This window comes from Lentinula edodes, assembly GCF_021015755.1.
Source record: "Lentinula edodes strain Le(Bin) 0899 ss11 chromosome Unknown C8R40scaffold_10, whole genome shotgun sequence".
NCBI lineage: Eukaryota > Fungi > Basidiomycota > Agaricomycetes > Agaricales > Omphalotaceae > Lentinula > Lentinula edodes.
Window position 1 is genome coordinate 242,775 of NW_025764316.1, and position 20,619 is coordinate 263,393.

At 45.9% G+C, this 20,619-nt stretch overlaps 9 protein-coding genes across 9 annotated transcripts; 3 read left to right on the top strand and 6 right to left on the bottom strand.

The window, feature by feature from the left end:
• Positions 1-32: 32 nt before the first annotated feature.
• C8R40DRAFT_1067978 (Alpha/Beta hydrolase protein) lies at positions 33-1,634 on the top strand (the record flags this gene model as incomplete). Its single annotated transcript, XM_046225960.1, has 8 exons — positions 33-348; positions 409-572; positions 636-678; positions 742-770; positions 827-894; positions 958-1,187; positions 1,241-1,412; positions 1,469-1,634. 8 exons carry the CDS (start codon positions 33-35, stop codon positions 1,632-1,634), a joined length of 1,188 nt encoding a protein of 395 aa, XP_046088341.1.
• A 737-nt stretch (positions 1,635-2,371) lies between these two features.
• C8R40DRAFT_1168576 (kinase-like domain-containing protein) lies at positions 2,372-3,750 on the bottom strand (the record flags this gene model as incomplete). Its single annotated transcript, XM_046231208.1, has 2 exons — positions 2,372-3,066; positions 3,120-3,750. 2 exons carry the CDS (start codon positions 3,748-3,750, stop codon positions 2,372-2,374), a joined length of 1,326 nt encoding a protein of 441 aa, XP_046088342.1.
• A 586-nt stretch (positions 3,751-4,336) lies between these two features.
• Positions 4,337-5,694, bottom strand: C8R40DRAFT_1168577 (kinase-like domain-containing protein; the record flags this gene model as incomplete). The annotated part of the gene is made up of 2 exons (XM_046231209.1): positions 4,337-5,031; positions 5,085-5,694. 2 exons carry the CDS (start codon positions 5,692-5,694, stop codon positions 4,337-4,339), a joined length of 1,305 nt encoding a protein of 434 aa, XP_046088343.1.
• Positions 5,695-6,620: 926 nt separating this feature from the next.
• On the bottom strand, positions 6,621-9,781 carry C8R40DRAFT_1235945 (uncharacterized protein; the record flags this gene model as incomplete). The annotated part of the gene is made up of 8 exons (XM_046233400.1): positions 9,532-9,781; positions 8,747-9,472; positions 8,602-8,691; positions 8,440-8,547; positions 8,176-8,390; positions 8,103-8,120; positions 7,369-8,050; positions 6,621-7,315 (listed from the first exon to the last, which is right to left on the bottom strand). The coding sequence occupies exons 1-8, from the start codon at positions 9,725-9,727 to the stop codon at positions 6,621-6,623; spliced, it is 2,730 nt and encodes a 909-aa protein (XP_046088344.1). The 5' UTR covers positions 9,728-9,781.
• A 2,350-nt stretch (positions 9,782-12,131) lies between these two features.
• Positions 12,132-13,336, bottom strand: C8R40DRAFT_67480 (uncharacterized protein). Its single transcript, XM_046235843.1, has 4 exons — positions 13,036-13,336; positions 12,786-12,970; positions 12,321-12,727; positions 12,132-12,271 (listed from the first exon to the last, which is right to left on the bottom strand). The coding sequence occupies exons 1-4, from the start codon at positions 13,081-13,083 to the stop codon at positions 12,222-12,224; spliced, it is 690 nt and encodes a 229-aa protein (XP_046088345.1). The 5' UTR covers positions 13,084-13,336; the 3' UTR covers positions 12,132-12,221.
• Positions 13,337-13,985: 649 nt separating this feature from the next.
• On the top strand, positions 13,986-15,821 carry C8R40DRAFT_1168580 (uncharacterized protein; the record flags this gene model as incomplete). Its single annotated transcript, XM_046231210.1, has 3 exons — positions 13,986-14,054; positions 14,320-14,625; positions 14,691-15,821. 3 exons carry the CDS (start codon positions 13,986-13,988, stop codon positions 15,819-15,821), a joined length of 1,506 nt encoding a protein of 501 aa, XP_046088346.1.
• A 211-nt stretch (positions 15,822-16,032) lies between these two features.
• C8R40DRAFT_67343 (uncharacterized protein) lies at positions 16,033-17,383 on the bottom strand. Its single transcript, XM_046235841.1, has 4 exons — positions 17,032-17,383; positions 16,799-16,980; positions 16,314-16,723; positions 16,033-16,255 (listed from the first exon to the last, which is right to left on the bottom strand). The coding sequence occupies exons 1-4, from the start codon at positions 17,269-17,271 to the stop codon at positions 16,245-16,247; spliced, it is 843 nt and encodes a 280-aa protein (XP_046088347.1). The 5' UTR covers positions 17,272-17,383; the 3' UTR covers positions 16,033-16,244.
• A 45-nt stretch (positions 17,384-17,428) lies between these two features.
• Positions 17,429-19,005, bottom strand: C8R40DRAFT_1248471 (uncharacterized protein). Its single transcript, XM_046233658.1, has 4 exons — positions 18,481-19,005; positions 18,243-18,424; positions 17,778-18,184; positions 17,429-17,722 (listed from the first exon to the last, which is right to left on the bottom strand). The coding sequence occupies exons 1-4, from the start codon at positions 18,565-18,567 to the stop codon at positions 17,514-17,516; spliced, it is 885 nt and encodes a 294-aa protein (XP_046088348.1). The 5' UTR covers positions 18,568-19,005; the 3' UTR covers positions 17,429-17,513.
• A 687-nt stretch (positions 19,006-19,692) lies between these two features.
• Positions 19,693-20,346, top strand: C8R40DRAFT_1159751 (uncharacterized protein; the record flags this gene model as incomplete). Its single annotated transcript, XM_046229928.1, has 2 exons — positions 19,693-20,173; positions 20,210-20,346. The coding sequence occupies 2 exons, from the start codon at positions 19,693-19,695 to the stop codon at positions 20,344-20,346; spliced, it is 618 nt and encodes a 205-aa protein (XP_046088349.1).
• Positions 20,347-20,619: the final 273 nt, after the last annotated feature.

The following is a 20,619-nucleotide window of genomic DNA, read 5'->3' on the forward strand; positions in this document are numbered from 1 at the left end:
CCAGTCTCTTACCTTCTCTGACTCAGTCTACGATGTCCAACTCTTTCAAAATCGCGGTATCTTCTACAGCTTTGTCTGCCTTGAAGTCTCGGATTGAAAGCGCTACGTTCCCAGATGAGCTGGATGACGCAGGATGGGCCTACGGGGTACCTCTTGCTGACATGAAACGACTCGTCGCGCGTTGGCGCGATGGATTCGATTGGAGGCAGGAGGAACAGAAGCTCAACAATGAGCTGCCTCAATTCACACGAGATATCGAGGTGGATGGGTTTGGATCCTTGAACGTCCACTATGTATACAAGAAAAGTGACCGGGGGACGGGCATACCATTACTTTTTGTGCATGGATGTGAGCACTGTTACCAGTGACACTGATGTCCTTAGCATGTATTTCCCTTGTTCCTCACAGGGCCTGGAAGCTTCCTTGAATCTCGCAAAATAATTCCTTTGTTAACCAAAGGGTCTGGGGACTCTCAATGTCCTGTTTTTGATGTGGTCGCTATCAGTCTTCCCGGATTTGGATTCTCCGAAGCACCTAAGAAAAAAGGATTTTCGTTATCACAATACGTTGAGGTAATGTCTTTATCAAATGCATCATTTATTTGAGTTGAAGATCACATTATTGCCACGAATTAGGTCTCGCACAAACTAATGATTGCTCTTGGGTATACGGAGTATGGTGTGTGCATTCGCCTGAAGCAATAACGTAGCAGTCTTGGCTGATGTGACCCAATATTTTCAGTGACACAAGGCGGGGATTTAGGCTCTAGGGTGAGTAAGAGGATTGCCCTTCACATTGAGTCCCTCTTGATTTTATGATGGCAAAGGTTACTGCAGGAATTGCCCGCCGCTATGGCGGAATGCATTCTAAAGCCTGGCATACCAACGTTCTATTGTTCGTTTTTGAATTCCTTTTTTTCAACTTCCTATCCTTTGACGCCATCCTTTTCTTTTCCAGCTCTATGCCTCCAGAGAATGATGATCCGAGCTCTTACACTGCTTCTGAGAAGGAAGGTCTTGCTCGTTGGCAAGAATTCCAGCGCTCTGGAAGCGGCTATTTTCAACTGCATTCGACAAAACCGCAGACTTTAGGATATAGCTTGGCAGACTCACCTGTTGGGCTGCTTGCCTGGATTTACGAAAAACTTGTGTCTTGGAGTGATAACTATCCTTGGACTGATGACGAGGGTATATATCTGATTGGTGAAGCTTGGACTCTCTGCTAATTTAAAGCATCACAGTCCTAACATGGGTGTCAATCTATTGGTTCTCACGCGCTGGGCCTGCAGCATCTATCAGGTTCTACTACGAAGTCGCACATTCCGGCCAAGCATTAGGTACCAAGTCCTCCCCACCAACTATCCCAATGGGATGCTCGCTCTTCCCAAAGGAACTCATACGCATCCCGAAGAGGTATGTAACCGTTGGGGGTTTTCAATCTTATTCTTTTACTAAACGTGATTGTGTAGTTGGTATCCTGGTGTTGGAGATGTGGTCTTTGAAGCCGAGCACGACAAAGGCGGGCACTTCGCAGCCCATGAACAACCCGAATTGCTTGTTGGGGACTTGAGAAAGATGTTTGGGAAGGGTGGGCCGGTTTATGGCGTAGTTACCGGGCGAGATGGATACAATTAATTCAAGGAGCAAGGAAGATAAAGAAGAAAAGGACACTACAGGTTTATGGATATGGATTGTCAATAATCACGGATCATCTTCCCGTCTTCGAGTTTTTATTGACAAGTGTAATTAGTTAAACTCCGGAAAAAATTCTCATCGTCGGAATCATGCGTCAAGGTAAGCAGGTTGCGATATTCTACCAGCCCTAAGACTGCACCAATGTCTGGACTTTGTCTACCAAGTGGCTCGCCATTTCCTACGGGACGTATACAGCTCCTTGTCCGTCTCGAGCTTCACATTTTTCTACTGTCTTCAGGTAAATATACCGTCATCACGATTGATGAGTGTGGGGGGATCATTGACTTGTGGTTCGTAAAACCTTGAAAAGGCCAAGAACGATGGTGTGTAAGTTAGGGATACTGGTTTTCGCAGGCCCGCGCCTTAGTACGCCTGAGTACCCACATATTTTACATAACTTACTTGCGGTTAATGAAATTTTTTTTAAAAAAACGATCTGTATGACTTATAATGCTCCTGGAGTTTGTTGAGGCCAGGCTAACATTCAGCGAAAAGTACTAATCCAGCTAAGATCGATCGGATAGAATATAGATATATGATATAACCAATATCCTATACTGGCCAAGACACAGCAACATGCAGAATGAGAAGGAGTGCGGATATAATGACGCCAGTCGAGAAGCACATCTCATTCTCCTCCTTTTGTTTTTCCTTCTCCATGCCTTCATTTTCCTAGATCATTTCTTGTTCTCGTCCTCGGCTTGCTGCAGCTCCTGCAGTTTTCCCTGCCATTCACGACCATGGGTTTCAAGTTTTTCCTCGCCGAATTGATGCATGATCCAGACAAGACGATCATATGAAAAATGACCGTTCAAGGTATCATCATCGAACTGCAATATTTGTCGCGGTGCATCACGTTGTCGGACAATGTGGGCATGTAATGCGTGGAAGCCGTCATTCATGGTGTCGTGAAGTCTTTTGAGCCATCCATGGAAAGGACGAAAGAAGTGCGTTAGGGTAGGTTGCCATGAGGCAACGAAAATGATGCTGATTTTCTTGACGCGGAGGAACTCGTCGCCCTCGGTATACCACTTTGTATAGGGCTGTCTTTTCTTAGAATGTTCATCATCCTTCTCACTAGGGTTGGAGAAAAGGGTAGCGAGCAAAAGAATCACATAAAACAGAGCCTCCATATCATGACGATACCGATGCGGGCCTTCCCAATCAGGCGAGTGTTGTTCATGAGCCATATAAGGACGGGTGCCAGTTCGAAATTGCGAAATCGAAATTCCGTCTCGTTCATCCAGCCACATTGCAAGGTCCCAATCGTTCAAGACTCCATATTTCTTCCCATCTTTGACGCGCACCATGATATTTCCGTGGCTGATATCCCGATGAAGTATTTGAGGATAAGTATGAACCCAGTGATGACCTGATTATGTGCATGAAAACTGGGAATGAAAATAGAGACATCGCAAGACTAACATTGTACAATATCATAGAAGACTTGAGCACATTCCGATGCAGTCTTCAAGCTTAAGAGTGGTTCTAATTCTTCCTGTATTGAGCCCCGTAGAAGACGCATCTCGTATTCGTCCCCGAACCTCTCCTTAAAATAAGCCTGCGGACGACGTTCATGGAACGGAATATCAAATTTCCAGTAGATATGCGGCAAATGGTTGAAAGCCCAGGTATGTTCACCTTTGGTTTGTTCCTTACAGCGGTGCATGAAAGCCTTCTTCGAGACTCGGTTGACACTGGGGAAGCTGAGCTTCAGGACAACTTTCTTCCTGCTCCAGTCGCAGTGGTTAGGAGCACAGCGAGTACAAGCACATACAACCCGCACAACAATAGTACCTTGACCGACGATGCCACGGGAACGAAAGAGAACGCGCTTGAGCTGAACGGTGCGGGTTGTTCCATTCTTGTAGGGAAAGATGAATATGGATCCTTCTTCGATCTCAAAAATTCCGTTCGAGGGCGGTGCTTTGGCTTTTTCGAATTCGGGTAATGTGTGCCCGTAGTTGAGATTAGCAGGATCTTTCATGAACGGTTCTCCCCAGTTTTGGACCAGTCCTAGGCCTGCAGAGGGAAGGCCATGCGATTGTTTGATCATATTTGATCATATAAGCTGGTCGTCTCCGTTTTCGAGGGAACAATCAAGACAGAAAGACAGACACACGAAACAAAGCACCAAAGCACACTCCACTCCAGTTTGAATGTCAGTTTGAAATCGTTTAAGAGAACGTCACGTGTGTCGCTGCCTGTTTTGCGTCCTGACTAATTGCCTATGTAGGATACATCCACGGTTGTGCGAGGCCAAAGATGCAGTAGGAAGAATGTTACATTGTGTCCCGCGAAATACCCTTTGATATTTCATTATCATGATTGATGAGTGCCGGGAGGTGGTCATTAACGAAACCTCATTAACGCAGCCTCGAAAAGTACTGTGTGTAACAGTGTTGAAAGCTGTTGAAAGGTGTTGAGGCCGGGCTAACATCGATCGAAACTTCGTAGACTAGATATCTACATAATACATGTACAACCGATATCCAATCTTATCCTATCCAAGAAGAATTGAGAACGACTATAGATACAATGAATAGTATTTAGCATCAGTTAATCCGTATGAAGGCAAGATAAGCAGTCATCCTCCTCCTTTTCTTTTCCCCTGTCCATGTCTTCGTTCGCCTTCTTCTCGATCATTTCTTCCTCTCATCCTCGTTTTTCTGAAGTTCCCGCAATTTTCCCTGCCATTCAGAACCATGTGTTGCAAGGTCTTCTTCACTGAATCGATGCATAATCAAAACAAATTTATCGTATGAAAAATGACCCTCCAAAGTATCGTCATCGAAAAGTAATATTTGTTGCGGTGTGTCAATTTGTCGGCTGATATGGGCATCTAATGTGAGGAAGCCGTCATGCAAGGAATTATGAAGTCTTTTCAGCCAATGAAAGAAGTCACGGAAGAAGTGCGTTAGATTGGGTCGCCATGAGGTACGGAAAATGATACTGGTTTTTTTGTCAAGGAGAAAGTCATCACCCTGGGTAAACCACTGTGTATAGGGATGCCTTTTCTTAGAATGTTCATGATCCTTCTCACTAGGGTCGGAGAAAAGGGTAGCGAGCAGAAGAATCACATAAAACAGAGACTCCATATCATGACGATACCGATGCGGGCCTTCCCATTCAGGAGAGTGTTGTTCATGAGCCATGTAAGGACGGGTGCCAGTTCGAAATTGCGAGGTCGAATTTCCGTCTCGCTCATCCAGCCATATTGCGAGGTCCCAATCATTCAAAACTCCATATTTCTTCCCATCTTTGACGCGCACCATGATATTTCCGTCGCTGATGTCCCGATGAAGTATTTGAGGATAAGTGTGAACCCAGTGATGACCTGATTATGTGCATGAAAACTGGGGATGAAAACAGAGACATCGCAAGACTAACATTGTACAATATCATAGAAGACTTGAGCACATTCCGATGCAGTCTTCAAGCTTGAGAGTGGTTCTAATTCTTCCTGTATTGACCCCCGTAGAAGACGCATCTCGTAATTACAATCGTCCCCGAACCTCTCCTTGAAATAAGCCTGCGGACGACGTTCATGGAACGGAATATCAAATGTCCAGTAGATATGGGGCAAGTGGTTGAGAACCCAGGCATGTTCACCTTTTGCTTGTTCTTTGCAGCGGTCCATAAAAGCCTTCTCCGAGACTCGGGTGACACTAGGGAAGCTGAGCTTCAGGACAAGTTTCTTCCCGCTCCAGTCGCAGTGGTTAGGAACACAGTGAGTACAAGCACACACCGCTCGCGCGACGATGGTAGCTCGATCGATGATACCATGGGAACGAAAGAGAATACGCTGAAGCTGGATGGTGCGTGTCCCATCTTTGTAGGGAAAGGTGAGTTTGCATCCTTCTTCAATCTCCTCGATCTCAGGAATTACGTTCGAAGACGGTCCTTTAACCTCTTTGAATTCGGGTAATGTTTGTCCTTCCAAGTATGGAACAAGTCCCAGGCCTGGCACTGAGGTAAAGGCATGCGATTGTTTGACCATTTTTGCAAATATAAGCTTGTCGTCTCCGTTTTCGGAGTAACAATGTATACCCAAAACGACAGGCACACCAAAACGATCAAAGCACTGATACCCGCTTGACTCCAGAATCGTCGAAACGATGCCAATTCGAAGTTCGAACGACACCGTTTAAGACAACGTCACGTGCGTAGCTGCTTCCTTCAGGCCTCTTATTATTAACCTCTTCTGGACTCTGGCGGCTCCAAAAGCTTTTGGGAATTCTCTTGTTTCTCATCTCTCCATACTGGACAGCATGGATTTTACTGAATCACTATGTGCCATGAGTAGACAAGTTAACTAACCTTTAGGTAGGACGACGTTAAGACCAATAGATCTTATTTGATGATACGTGTTACTTCTTCACAGTTCTTCACATTGCCTTCATTGCGCGCCCACTGGTTCCATTCAACGGATCCGATAGCAACAACATGTATTAGTGTCTTCCGTGAGCGAACTTCTCTGCTTCTCGTTTCGCTTTTTCCCGCTGCCGGAAACTTGAACAATTCGCATCGGTGCCAATTGGGTAATGTAACTGGGACAATCATTTAGCTGAAGAATGACAGTTCTTTGACGCTCCGCTGGGGTGTGCAATTCCACCTTCCTGGATGCTCTCTGATTGCCTGGGATACATCCATGGTTGTGTGAGGCCAAAGATGCAGTACATAGGTTGAAGAATGTTACGTTGTGCGACGTGGGACACCCATTCAGATTTTGTTATCATGATTAATGAGTGTGGGGAGGTCATGGACGAAACCTCAAAGGGCGAAGAAGGATATGTGTAACAGTGTTGACTTCGTAAGCTAGCTATCCATATAATACATGTACAACCGATATCCAATCTTAGCCTATCCAAGAAATAGCGGACATGATCATCCCCCTGTCCACGTCTTCGTCCGCCTTTTCCTCGATCATTTCTTCCTCTCATCCTCGTCTTTCTGAAGTCCCCGCAATTTTTTCTGCCATTCACAACCACGGGTTTCAAGTGTTTCCTCGCTGAATTGATGCATGATCCAGACAAGACGATCATATGAGAAATGGCCTCCTAAAGTGTCGTCATTGAAATGTAATACTTGGTGTGGATTGTCTGTTTGTCGTTTGACAAAACCTGTGTATGCAGTGAAGCCATCATACAAGCACTGCTGAAGTCTTCCCAGCCATTGCAAGAACCCATGGAAGAACTGAGTTAGGTTGGGTCGCCATAAGATAATGAAAATGATACTGATTTTTTTGTCAAGGAGAAAGTCATCACCCTGGGTAAACCACTTTGTATAGGGCTGCCTTTTCTTAGAATGTTCATGATCCTTCTCACTAGGGTTGGAGAAAAGGGTAGCAAGGAGAAGAATCACATAAAAGAGAGACTCCATATCATGACGATACCGATGCGGGCCTTCCCAATCAGGCGAGTGTTGTTCATGAGCCATGTAAGGACGGGTGCCAGTTCGAAATTGCGAGGTCGAAATTACGTCTCGCTCATCCAGCCAAATTGCAAGGTCCCAATCGTTCAAGACTCCATATTTCTTCCCATCTTTGACGCGCACCATGATATTCCCGTCGCTGATATCCCGATGAAGTATTCGAGGATAAGTGTGAACCCAATGATGACCTATATATGGGAATGAAGATGATGAATGAAAATGACTCTTTGAGAAGACTCACATTGTACAATATCATAGAACACTTGTGCGCATTCTAGCGCAGTCTTCAGGCTCGAAAGTGGTTGTAGTTCTTCCTGTATTGACCCCCGTAGGAAACGCATCTCGTATTTGTCCTCAAACTTCTTCTTGAAATTGGCCTGTGGACTACGTTCACCGCACGGAATATCGAATGAGCAGTAGATATCCGGCAAGTGGTTGAGAACCCAGGCATGATCACCTTTGGCTTCTTCTTTGCAGCGATCCATGAAAGCTTGTTCAGGAACTCGACTTTCGCTAGGAAAGCTAAGCTTCAGAACAAGTTTCTTCCCACTCCAGTCGCATTGATTAGGAACACAATGAGTACAAGCACACACCACTCGCACGACGATAGTCCCTCGACCGATGATGCCATGGGAACGAAAGAGAATGCGCTGGAGCTGGACGGTGCGTGTCCCATCTTTGTAGGGAAAGGTGAATGTGGATCCTTCCTCAATCTCTTTGATCTCAAAAATTGCGTTCGAAGGCGGTCCTTTAGCTTTTTCGAATTCGGGTAATTTCTGTCCGTATTTGAGACTAGCCGGATCTTTCATGAAGGGTGCTTCCAACCCTGGGATCAGTCCTAGGCCTACTGGGGGAAGGGCATGCAATTGTTTGATCATTTTCGCAAATATAAGCTGGTCGTCTTTGTTCGCAAGATTCAACACCTAATGATCAACGTTGAAATCGATAGGGACATGAAGAAAAGTGTAAGCATACCGCAGACTCCACAATAATCTGAAGATATATAATGAGTATACTGGCGTAAACATAGATATGACGAGGTCAATACCGAATGGTCATAAAAGATGCCTCGAACAAGTGTGGAATCAACGATGAAGCTATGCACGTGACGTCGGGGAAGACCGTTTGAAAGAATATCACGTGCATAGCCGGCCGTTTGCGTCCTAACCCCTTCTGGTGTATTTCTATCTGGCGCCGGCGAAATATCTTGGGGATTTCCTTGTTGCTCGATGTACTGCTGCATGCTGAGCGGCATAGGTCTCGCTAAACCAACAGTTAGTGCCGCCGACACCTTATTCTACAAGCTACTAACCTTTGAGTGGAACATCGTCAACGTTGGAGTCCTCCACAGTAGTCATCTGATGAGATGAGCTACTTCGCATTGCCTTCCTCGCGCGCCCACTGGTTTCATTCAACGAATCTGATAATAAAAACGTGTGTTAGAGGCGACCATAGGTGAAATATTGGAGCTTACCTGCTTCTCGTACTCGCTTTTGTCCGCTCCCGGACTCGGAATTCTGAGGGTTTTTCTCTTTGTTGGTACTCCAGTTTGCATCGGCACCGACTGAAAGGTATGTTAACATAACTGAAACAATCCAACTTTTAGTGTAGTAACTCACAATCGTCTCGAATCATCTTCCCGTCTTCGTGTTTTACTTCGACAAATGTATGGATGAGCCCCCAGAAAATCTTCTCATCGGAAGCGTGCGGCAGCGCGAGTAGGTCGCGGGACTCAACCAACTCTTTGAAGACTGCACCAATGTCTGGAGTTTGCTTTACAAGTGACCCCCGCACTGGAATCGCATCCTGTTTATAGAACACGATGTTTTCGCTATTTCCCCTCAATTCATTGAGCAACGCAATGAGGGACTTATACAGCTCCTTGTCCATTTCATTCTTCGCGTTTTTCACTGCCTTCAAGTAATCCTGGAATTTTTTTTTGATGTTCTCAGTTAATTCGTACGTATCCTTGTCAACATCCAGGTTCAAACTGAGCGATGCCCACTCTTTGACAGGAAGAGTCCGGACATTAGCGAGATCCCCCATGAGGTATTTATTTGCTTCCTCGACCTTGTATTTCTTGTCGTTAGAAAGTGCTGTAGCGCTGTAGCTGCTGCTATGATGACTGAACGGTGTACTTTGAGCTTTAGCTAGTGCAGAATCAGAGATTGCTTTTCGCTCGGGCGTTACTGGAACAGGGAGAATCTTTTCCGACCTTCCACGAACAAACTCAGGGTCTGACAGATAGGCATCGATACTGAGGTTGGTGCTACTGCTGGAAGATAGATGAGCTTGAGTGTCATTATCCTCGGGACGGAAACCTGAGCTGGCAGTGCTGAGGTGTCCTGGCAATTCAATGATCTTTGGGTGTTGATGTTGACACTGATACATTGCAAACACTGACCTTCAATTTGGAAATTTTCATCTCGTACAAATGCCCCTGGTAAGGTGCTAAACGAAGGGTCGGGGATTGCATCTCCATGCTCTCCATCGACACGGGGATATCCTGGGCTCAACGATGATGTAGGGCGTGCCCGTCCGGACGCTGGAAGTGTACTCGATAATTTCTTTGCAGTGCGAAAGCGGGGTGGAACAGACATAGCAAAAGCTTGAAGGGTAACTCGAGGTTTAGAGTAGAAATTGTAATTATTATGTTCAGAGAGCAGCCTGCTTAAATATGCTTGCGCGCCTGCATTGTCTGAGTCACCGAGTGTTTTTCCTGCGACAGAGACTTACGCCACATTGCACTTCTTTCCATTGTTTCTGATATCGATATTTTGCCTCATGGTGTCTGCCCCGAGGTCCTGTTTCAATCCACCCATCTTGATATTCATCTCGACTGGAATACAATACTGTCCGTTACAGGAACGTGTTTACGACGACGATATCGTGAGGCAGCCTGAGCATCAGAAAATCAAACCCAGATCGGGACAATTGTAGCTATTGACAATGTAAACTCCAGGCTGGTTGAAATGCACTGCAAGTACCTCAGCACACAAGTTTGCCCTATTATAGAAGAAGGGGGAACTGTGTTGATACAATAATATCTGATTTCCCTTGTCGTTCATATTTTTGTCCTGAATTTCATTGTCTGATGATTATTTCTCTTTGTTCTCTTCAAATCATCTTGAACTTTCAGGTGCTCCTGTGATATTTCCTGCCATTTGCAACTCCATGTTTTGAATGTTGAGAACGGGTATGATGGAGGACTGAATAAAATGCCTCGCCGTGACAGGAGTGACGAGCGCGATAGAGATCAATCCGAGCGACAATAGACAAAAGGTCGATATAGAAGGAGATAATACCTTTGATGTACGATGTGAAGAGAGTGTGTATGCGGTGGGTCCACCTAACGAGCAGCCATTGGAAGAAGCCAAGGAAGAAGTGCGTCGGTGTGGGTTGCCATGAGAGGACAAAAATGATGATGGCTTTCAAGTTGTCCACTCCTTCGGAAGCTCACGAGTGCTCAATGTCCAGTACCAGATCTGGTTGTTTGGAAATATATAGTCAAATTCATTACAGTCATAACTAGGAGTACAAGGAAGTGCATCTTGGCAATTTAATCACCAGTGTAAGTCTCGTTGGGGGACAGAAGAAGTTCGTCAAGTAATCGCCACCGAAAAGGAGCAAACATGCAAATAAATAAAGCGGAGAAAATGAAATGAAAACTGAATGAATGTGGTACTGGTCAAAAACGAATCCAGCGGTGAAGTTGAGTCAAAAAAATAAAATTCGAATAATAGAAGAAGGCCCGAATTGAAGAACGTCCGAAATGGGATTTAGCCGCGTGAAGAACATGCAGCATTTGCACTCTAAGAGGCCATTGGCGTAAATTCTGGTAACATGCTGAGAGACGGAGGAAATAGATATATCGATAGCCTGGGCACAATTGGCAACAGAGAATGAGATTGCCTCAATGCTTGAGAAGTAACAAAGGCGAACGAAAGCGCCGAAACAATTGAATGAGCCCTAGGGAACATACTTGTTCATCAGCAAGATTGTGTGGTAGGGGGTGGAGTGTGCTTACAGATTGGATGCGAAAGGAATTTTTAACGAGAGCCCGACGTCGATGTCTAGGCGATCACGCAGAAAGAGGTGTCCCCGGGGCCACTAGAGTTCTCTTCATCAATGGGCAGAGGGGAGTCCAATGCAGCGTCTATAGATTTGGAAGATACGACAATGATGGCCGCGGGAGGCGGGCGAGTACAAATATTTGACTCGGAGGAGGTGTTGGCGAGGATACATGTGGTGGAGGAATCCATTGTTAGATCGAGTAAATCGAGTGGTTCAACAGATGCGAACAAGTTCAAAGAACAAAGTTAAGCTCGATACGATGATCAGAGTGAGTAGAGTGAGTAGAGTGAGTAGAGTGAGTGAGGATGAAAGCCGCCAAACGTTCTCCTTTTATAGTGGCTGCGGTTCACTGAGGCTCTTGTCTCCGCACTCTTTGACTTACTTGATTTGGCATTGGAAAAGGCGGGCCATGTATGAACTGCCACGGTGAACAATTACGAAGGCACAAAGGGGCACGAACCGATACCGGAATCTAAGGCGCTTTGGCCATTCCACCGAGCGGGACCTACGATAGACAGTGGACTGGCCAGAACGGTATATGCTATCGTTGACTGCGATGAATTTTAGGTGATTCCAAAGCTGGCAAAGCGGAATTACGAGTGGCACCTAGTATAATGTAATTATGAGACGAGCTATACTCCAGAGTTTGGGAGGTAGCTCACAGGAATCTGAATTTGCGCATTGAGATCTGAAACAAGAGGCGGACAATGCAAAAGAGCTTTGACCTTTGGAAACAAAAGCTGTACAGAGATAGCCATCGCGAACCAACAGTACCCCTTGAACAGACTTCATCAGAGCGCGCATGTGTGTCCACAATATTCAGCACTTTGCTAAGTATATTATCGTTGACTCGATATAATCGTACTTACAATGGAAAAGACAAAATTACATCTACAGTGTTCGTCTAATTACGCCTTCCAGCCCGAGCCTTGCGCAAACCAAATCTTCGAGCTGGGGTTGCGGACGTGGCCGGAATCCCACTGGGTTCGGCAGCAAAAATGAACATATCGGTCGGAGCGTTTACAATGAGCGTGCTTGCACTTTGCTTTGACTCGGAGTCAATTTCTGCACTAAAACGTATTATAAGTGGCAACGAACTGATGAGTGACGGAAACACACCATGACAGTCGGATAAGGTCTCTTCGATTGCCTCAGTAAAATCGACAGATATGGCCTCTCTCTTTGTGCCAAGAGACCACAGTCCGAAGTTCCCAAATCGAGAATTTTCCATCGGTTTAAGTCGGTCGCGCAACGCTACGAGTTTCAGGACAGTATCAGATCCTAAGCGCTCAAGGTCGTGCTGGGTGAAAGACTGAGGACGTTGGAGGATTTTGTTGTAAGTCGGTGTGAGCCATGATTTGATCGAGTATCTTCTCGCGACGACGATTTTGTCGATAGGATCGAAATCGGATTGCTGATCCATGATGAAGATAGCATGCGATCTGACCGAATCCATCATATACTGATCCGCGAGTTTCAAGACTGACGTCCACTGAGTGAATGATAGAACTTGGGTAGACTTGAACCTTCCATGAGTGCGGTGAGATATTAAAACACACAACGCAGCGATTTTGGTGGACTAACCTAGGACAAATGATTCTCAGAAGTTGGCGGAAGTCGTTGGATAAGACACCTTCAAGATGGATCGGGTTCTCATCCGACAAGCCCTCCACATTTGACGGCACCGGCGGAAGTTTCAGCAAGTCTCGAAAGACTTCGGATTCAGCTGTAAGGGCGTCGGTTGGTACTTTGAAGAGGACGTTCTCCACCTGGGGAGGAAAGAGGGAAAGGAAGAAGTGCTAGTGTCAATGCCAAAAGAAATGGGAAAGTTTACCTTGAAGATCTTGAAGTCGGAATAAAACGTCTTGTCCCGAATGTTCATGCTTTATACGCGCAAGTGACAAGGTGCGATTGTTGGTAACGATAGGATTATGTTTATGATGAGAGGTGGGAGGGACTAGGGATCATGAAGGGCTTAATATATCTGCCATGGGATCCTAGTTGGCTTGAAGGCAGAGGAAGGGTGGCAAAACGACAATGGGAAATGACTGGGTTTGTCGCGTCAAAGGGATGCAAGGGAAAGAAAGCATTCAATGAGATGGTCATGCAAAGCAATGTTGCTTAAAAGAACAACGCTCCATATTATTACATTGTCCCCATGATTGTGCAAGGCGAGTTGAAACTCGAAGGTCGGAGGATGAAAGGGAAAAAGATCATGAAATTTGAATGAACCAGCCTCAAACGCGTCGTTGGACGAGCGTTATTGTTCCCTTTGCCTTGAATTTGGTGTTGATACTGCTCGTTGCTGTTGAAGGCTGGCGCTGACGCTGCTGAAGTCGACGTTAAACGCAAAGAGTTTGCGTATGTAAGCGCCGAGTTGCCTTTGGCGCTAAACACAACGATAATCTCGGATCTGTTCTTGCCTTTCTATTACTTGCTCCTTTTCAACACCTTGTAGAGGGCTGACAAGAGTATGTAATATCACCCAAGGTTTGTACAAGTTTGTCCGTGCGTCTGACAGCTTTGCACAGTTGCGTCTGATCGAGGCTTCAGCTTTCTTCCGACTCGACATACTTATTTACTCTTCTTCTCCTGCTTGCTTGCGCATACTCTGCCCCTACACCTTTCTAATTCTTTGCACTCGACGTCCACATCACTCCTACAACCCCTTTATCATACAACAACATCAAGAAGAGAGGCCAAAGCAATTAGTTGAGGCATTTCGAAGGAAGTATCATCAAGAACAAGAACCATAACGAATAACGAACTGGAATAGACGAAGATATGCCAGCTCCAGCCGTTTATGTTATAGCTGTCCTGGGAACTGTCGCTGCGGGCTTTGCGTTCAAGGAGGTACGTTTCTCTTGGTTCTTCCTCCCTATCTCCTATTCCAAATACCCCCAAGATTTCCTCTCCTTTCTTCGTCTAATCTTTGCTATCCATTGCTACCTTCGCCATCTTCCTTTCCACCAATATCATGCACCCTTCATGCACCTCGGCATGAACTCCGTCTTTTAATCTTATACAATAATTTCATTCCGCTTGCACAGCATGTACTTATCCTCATGCTCCCTTATTCTTTTCCCTCACGCATCGAATCTAAATTCTCCGTTTCTAGTACGTCTACGATCCACACATCAAACCGAAAGTAAGACAATGGCAAACTGAATTTGCCGCTGGGAGGGAGGCGAGAAGGAGACGCCGGATGCCGGTCGCAGTTTCGGTTCCCGTCAATCATAGTGATGATTCAGACGAAGAATCTGATAGCGGAAAGTCTCGCGGATATGAGATGGAGACATTGAACCCGACCCAAGTTCGCACTCGCACGAGGACCTTGTCGAGGGAAGGTATAGAAAGCTGGAGAACTGGCATCCAGTCTACTATTTCCGCTACAACTTTGAGGAAGAGGAATACTGCAACTACCGTGAGTAATTCTCTTTTCAAGTGCCATTGTTTCAATCTAATCCATCATCTTCTGCTTTTCGACAGTCAACGATGCCCGCCGATTCACGATCACTAATCTCCCCGTCATCATCAACGCTGGTCGATAGATCGCGGCAGACACGCGAATTAACACCCCTCATTCCAATACAAACCGGAGCTGAATTAGGAAATGAAATGAATACACATATCCTCACCGACGTTGACACCGAAACCATCTCAGATTCTACCTCCCCTTCCACGTCTTCGTTCCGCCAGCTACCTTCTGAAGCCTCTATCATTTCCACGTTCGATTTTAATGCACCTGAGACACCTGCACCATCGAGTACAATAATGATCTCGACGGATAATACAGGAACGAGCTTCGAGCAGCTCGATGTACGTGATGTACTTGATTTGTCGTCTTTGTCATCTCTCGGCTCGTTACAGAATCTGGATAGAATGTCTAGCCCTGTAGGCCCCGCGACGGCCGTGGACCCTCCTTCTGACCCCAACAACAATCCCTTCCTGGACCCGAATTCTTCTCCCTTGACCACTGTCCACGCGTTAAGCCCGTTGAACCACTCCACTTATCCTACGTATCCCTCGTATCCAACTACCCAACCGAATATGTGGTCATCCAACCCCTCCATCTCAGAATCCAATACTTCATCGCCATCCATGATCCCGTCACTGTCCCTCTCTTACCCTATTCCGAGAGCAGACATAGAGGACGGTGTAGTGTTACTCAGCCCCCCGAGTTCCGACGCCTACAGCTCGTACAGCGTACCTACCTCAAGAGCGATGTCTCCCGCTGTTTCTGAGGCCTTCACCACTTTGTCTGGGGTTTCAGAGGTGTCTAGGATGTCCATGCCAGCATCGGCGTCGGCATCTGTAGAATCATTATCAGAGTTTTCGGATTTCTCGGTGTTGGAAAGTGCCAGTGACAGATCAGGTCCAGTTTCTAGAATTGCTTCACCTTTGCTTAGTACAGGTACAAATTCACGTCCTGCTCAGCAGGCGATACAGACAATGAGTATAACTGGTGGGAGGCCGCCTTCAATGAGCAGATTGGGAGGGAGTTCGCTAAGTGTCGGAAATGATAGGGAAGAGAGAACTCCTACAGGGAGATATCTTTCTCGAGAAGAAATCCAACATCTCATTGATACGCATTCGACTCGGAGAAACAGGGAGGCGTAATTAGCCTTTCGAGCCCTGGCTTGCTGTCGAGAACCGATGGGATTCAAGTACTTAGGGGCCAGGTTACGGTTAGAGATACGTAGACGCAAACTCTCTTGCGGAACATGCTCACCGCGTAGGGTTTGGTATCGGAGTAGGATCGAGGTAGATCATAGTCATGATGGGCATGGTCGTTGAAAAGCCCTAGTTGTAATATGTATGTACAAACCAAATTGTAACGGATATTGTATTTGTCGAAGCTCTTTGCATTTGTCGGACAGTTTTTCAAAGACGCGATTGAAACAGATACAATATATGATCCAGCAATGTAGGAGATATAGTGCTCGCGAACTTCGTATGTTGTCGTTCAGTTACTTTCCTTTCTTCTTCTTCTTCTTCTTCTCACCCTGTCCCTCCAGATCCAAAATTTCTGAGGGGGTTAAACTAATAACATCCTGAGGAATTTCAACTAGTTCAGTTAGTATAGCGGAATCCTCTTTGGGTATAGCATACCTTGAAAATCTGGCAATTCGGCCATGATTACTCCGGAAAAATCTACGGAAGTTTCCCTCCTTTGAGTAACTAACTCCCAATCAAAGCCATATCCGTATTGACTGCGTGGCTGGAGGCGATCACGGAATTCTGCAAGCTTAAGGACGGTAGAAAGGCCCAGACGCTCTACGTCGCGCTCACTCCAAGGTTCTGAACGTTGAATGATCACATTGATTGTAGGTGTAAGCCAGGATGTAATCCCGTACTTCCTCGCCACAACGACCTTATCCACAGGATCAACTCCGGAAAGGCTGTTCATGGTCGAAATGGCATGTTCTTTGACTACATCCATGCACCACATATCTGATAATTTCAGGACGGATGTCCATTCGTCGAATGTCAATTTTGGCGTTGGGTCTTTGAATCTTTGACTGCATAAAAGGAGTAAGGACAACAAGTTGTACCCAAAGCTGAGTTGACCCAGAAGCCGGGTAAGGTTCACTCACGGAGGAGCGAGGATTGTCAAAAGCTGTACAAAATCAGCATTGGAAACTCCATCTAGATGTATCGGATTTTCATCGGTCAAGCCTTCCGTTTGTAAAGGCGCGGGAACCTCCATCATATCTCGGAAGACCAGCGACTCCTTCGCCAGGAGGTTGATCGGGAACCTGAACAAAACACCTTCGACCTGAGGAATCCCTCGTAAGAATGTGCACGTAGATAAATGAAAACTTCCGACCAAAAATGATCTATAGTCATAGTAAAAGGAGAAGTTTCGAGGATATGCCGCAGGAGGAGATGTTGTGCCGTCAGAAAGAAAAGAAGATCGGGGGCCCGCTGGTTCAGCGCCATTGCCAATCGGCCATGACTCTGACGTTGCCTTCAAGGTTGCAAGTGAATCATCGAGCATTGTCAAGAGTTGAGGCCTTGAAGACGTTATGGAGTGTGAGGTCGAATCGATAGATATACCCTTATTCATGCATTCATAGAAGCTCGATCAATGTTCGAAAATATGCATATGTACGTAGAACTGCTGCGCAGCAGCTCAGCGGCAGTAGCTCTGGGAACTTCGAAGGCACATTCAGTGTCGTCACTTCAGCTTGAGGTATGACACGAGGCACAAGCCCACAAGTAATGGCAGCTACTTCCTATTAAGTGGTACTACCATACCATTTGCCGTGAATGATCTTTTTGAATTGGGTGCTTCGATTCGGTACATTCCTACAGTCGACACCAGGAAGAAGAGGTACAAAATGGAATTATCAAGACTGTTTTTGAGCCGGAAGTGTGACTTTCAAGTTCATGGATCGAATCGCAATGATCTGTAGTTCTGAAACCACCAGGAACCACTCCCGAACCCTTAATTTTCTTTGGCTTCTTCGAGTAAGTTTCCAGGCTTTTCTTTGATTCCAGGGAGTGCAAGTTGGAATCTATGTAGGAGAAATCGTGAAGTTTTTGAGGAAGAATCAAAATCACACAACATACCCTTGAAATCTGGTAAATTCAACTCTATCGCTGGCGTGAAATCAAAAGATACAGCTTGTCGCTGTGGTTTCAAACTGTATGAAGTCTCATCATACGACTTCACTAGCTGGAGTCGATCTCGAAGTGCTACGAGTTGCAAAAGGGTAGAGACACCTAAGCGTTCTACATCGTCCTCCGTAAAGGTTTTGGAACGTTGAAGAACATCATTGAAAGCGGGTTTCAGCCAAGCTTTGATCTCGTACTTCCTTGCTACCACAATCTTGTCGATAGGGTCAATATCGGCTAGGTTGTTCATGTTCGAAATGGCATGCTCTTTGACCACGTCCATGCACCACATATCTGCTAATCTCAATACAGACGTCCACTCTGAAAATGTTAAGATGGGAACAGGCTCCTTGAACCTCCGTCTAGATGAAGAACGCAGTTCAGCAACATGTGCGATAGATGAAAATGAGATTTACTCACGGGGGTGCAAGCACTCTTAAAAGCTGTCGAAAGTCGTCTTTCAAAACACCTTCAAGATGAATCGGATTTTCATCCGTCAACCCTTCGGTCTGCGAAGGTGCTGGTACCTCCATCATAGTTCGGAAGATGTCGGATTCGATAGCAAGTGTGTTAATCGGAAACTTGAACAAGTATCCTTCAACCTGCGCACAGCACTCTTGATATCAGTGTGCAGCGGCCCATTCAAAACACGATTTACCAGGAATGTTCTGTAGTCGTAGAAGAACGAGAAATCCCGGGGATATGCTGAGGGGAGAGCTGCCTCCGTTGAAGTAAGAGTATCCATGGACTCTGAGTTTTCGTTGTGTGGGTTCGGTTCAATCGTATAAGCGTCAAAGAATGGCTCTGGAGCTTTGGTGTTAATCGATAAGAATAAGCTGGCCTCGATGCACGTATTTACTGCGCAGTTCAACCTAGAATATACCTTGGAACTCGGAGACGTCCGCCTCGAGGCCTTATCAAGAATCTTGAAGAACGTCTACAACAAACGACTTGTGGTCAATTGCCATAGTGTTTGTACACGGTTGTATTGTGTTGCGCTTCTAAACGGATTGGACGGCGAAAACAGAGTTTGCGCATGATGATGTATGCAGTATGCCTTGCAATCAGGCTAGAGCCGGAAACTTGGTGCTGAAGTTACCAGCACGCAATATCTACGTTCATGATCTAAGTGGCAGGCTATCATATTTCTCGATGGTTTTTTCAGTCCGTTGAGGATGATCTGAGTGCAACGTAACGTTTAGAAAGCGTTGCCTGTTCTAAGCATTTTACTTCGTCCGAATTCAGTATAGCCGATTTCTGGGTTGAGGTAGGTTGAGGTTAAGCACTAGTTGAGCTGAAGGATTTTGTTTAGTTGTCTCGATTGCAAGGAGAGAAGAAATTTCGCGGACAATTTTTCTGACACTGTACAGTACGTTCGAACCCTAGACTTAGCAATTCACGTGACTCTTATCGCAATTCTCGAACTACGGGAAGGAATCACATTCATTCAACGGTGGAGATTTGATTTCTGGCTTTCTATGTAACACGTTTCCATCAGAGAAGTCAACGCCAGATAAGTCGATCACTTTAGAGATAGCGTATCGCGTCTGTGTATAGGTTTATGAAAACCTTCACAAAACACGTTCTACTATTACTGTGGTCGAAGGAAGAACTTAACAATGACACCAGACATCTAATTTCTTCACCAAAAATGTATACATAGTGTATCCAAAACTTTGCGAAGGGAGAAGGTCGATCCATCGAATTTCATCACCAACTGGTGGAGATTCTGTCGTGTTTTCGAAGGGAAGCTCCAGCCTGGCTCCAGCGGGCCAAGGGTGCCATGGGGGATGCAAACAACGAAAGGCGTGGGAGTTTTCTTGCCGTTCACTTTTTTGAATCTAATGCCCACAGGCGCTCTTCACTCATCATGATCCAGCGACCTCGCAATCGGCAAGGGCGTAAACAGCAGAATAACCAGAACAATAAGCAGCCGCCTGTCAGAGGCGGAGGTGATAGTCGGAAGCGGTCAAATGGGAGCTCTAGTCATTCGCTGTCTCTTGTCCCCACTGTCCGTCAAGTCATCTCTGGTGCCCACGTATCTATCGTCCTGAAAATTGATCAACCCACCGGCCATCAAGTACAAGGGACAGTTGCGGAGGTTCTTACTAGTGGTGATCATCCTCGGGGTATTAAAGTTAAGCTGGTCGATGGGCGGGTTGGCCGTGTGCAGCGTATGATCACGGAGGCGGAAGCGAAGGCTGGATCCTCGGGTTTGACCAATTTAGACAGGAACGGAGAGCCTAGCGTCACCTCTCACCTTGCTGCGTCGTCGAATCAGTCTTGTTTCCGGAATTCTTTCATTCGCCAAGAATCTGGAATGAATCCGACGCCGGTCGGGTTCAATTTAGGTGACTTCTTCCCCCGTGATGTTTTTCTGCCACCAGAGCAAGGGGCAGGTAACTGCGGACAGGACTTTGGGAGAACATCTTCTGATTCTACCACCCAGATCTGTCCAGTGTGTTACGATTTCGAGGGAGACGAAGTAGCCATTGCACATCATGTGGATTTCCATTTTGCCTGAAGTGAAATGCAATCCAATAAACTCTAGCTCTGTTGTTTCCCACCGCATCTGTGCTTCTGGTCATTTGAGCATCTTGACTCTCAGGTTCACTCATTGCCTAAATATATCGTTATCGATACCAACAACTTCATGACGAGGATACTGCTGTCACCAGGCTTTTACAGTCAATCGGCCGTCAAGTTTCATCATGTAGCGGCGCAGTAAACTTTCACCTACTTTAACGTTGCTACAAATATGATCTATAACCCTGTTGAAGAACTCGTTTGCCCTTCC

Bases quoted from the DNA above. Each gene is read 5' to 3' on its own strand.
- C8R40DRAFT_67480 (XM_046235843.1), bottom strand. From the start codon at position 13,083: ATGAACATTCGGGACAAGACGTTTTATTCCGACTTCAAGATCTTCAAG. The intron at 12,971-13,035 runs GTAAACTTTCCC...TTTCCTCCCCAG, and splicing joins CCGACTTCAAGATCTTCAAG to GTGGAGAACGTCCTCTTCAA. The intron at 12,728-12,785 runs GTTAGTCCACCA...CACTCATGGAAG, and splicing joins CTGAGAATCATTTGTCCTAG to GTTCAAGTCTACCCAAGTTC.
- C8R40DRAFT_1248471 (XM_046233658.1), bottom strand. From the start codon at position 18,567: ATGGATACTCTTACTTCAACGGAGGCAGCTCTCCCCTCAGCATATCCC. The intron at 18,425-18,480 runs GTAAATCGTGTT...TGCTGTGCGCAG, and splicing joins ACGACTACAGAACATTCCTG to GTTGAAGGATACTTGTTCAA. The intron at 17,723-17,777 runs GTATGTTGTGTG...TCTCCTACATAG, and splicing joins GAATTTACCAGATTTCAAGG to ATTCCAACTTGCACTCCCTG.
- C8R40DRAFT_67343 (XM_046235841.1), bottom strand. From the start codon at position 17,271: ATGAATAAGGGTATATCTATCGATTCGACCTCACACTCCATAACGTCT. The intron at 16,981-17,031 runs GTCGGAAGTTTT...GGGATTCCTCAG, and splicing joins ATGACTATAGATCATTTTTG to GTCGAAGGTGTTTTGTTCAG. The intron at 16,724-16,798 runs GTGAGTGAACCT...CCTTTTATGCAG, and splicing joins TTGACAATCCTCGCTCCTCC to TCAAAGATTCAAAGACCCAA.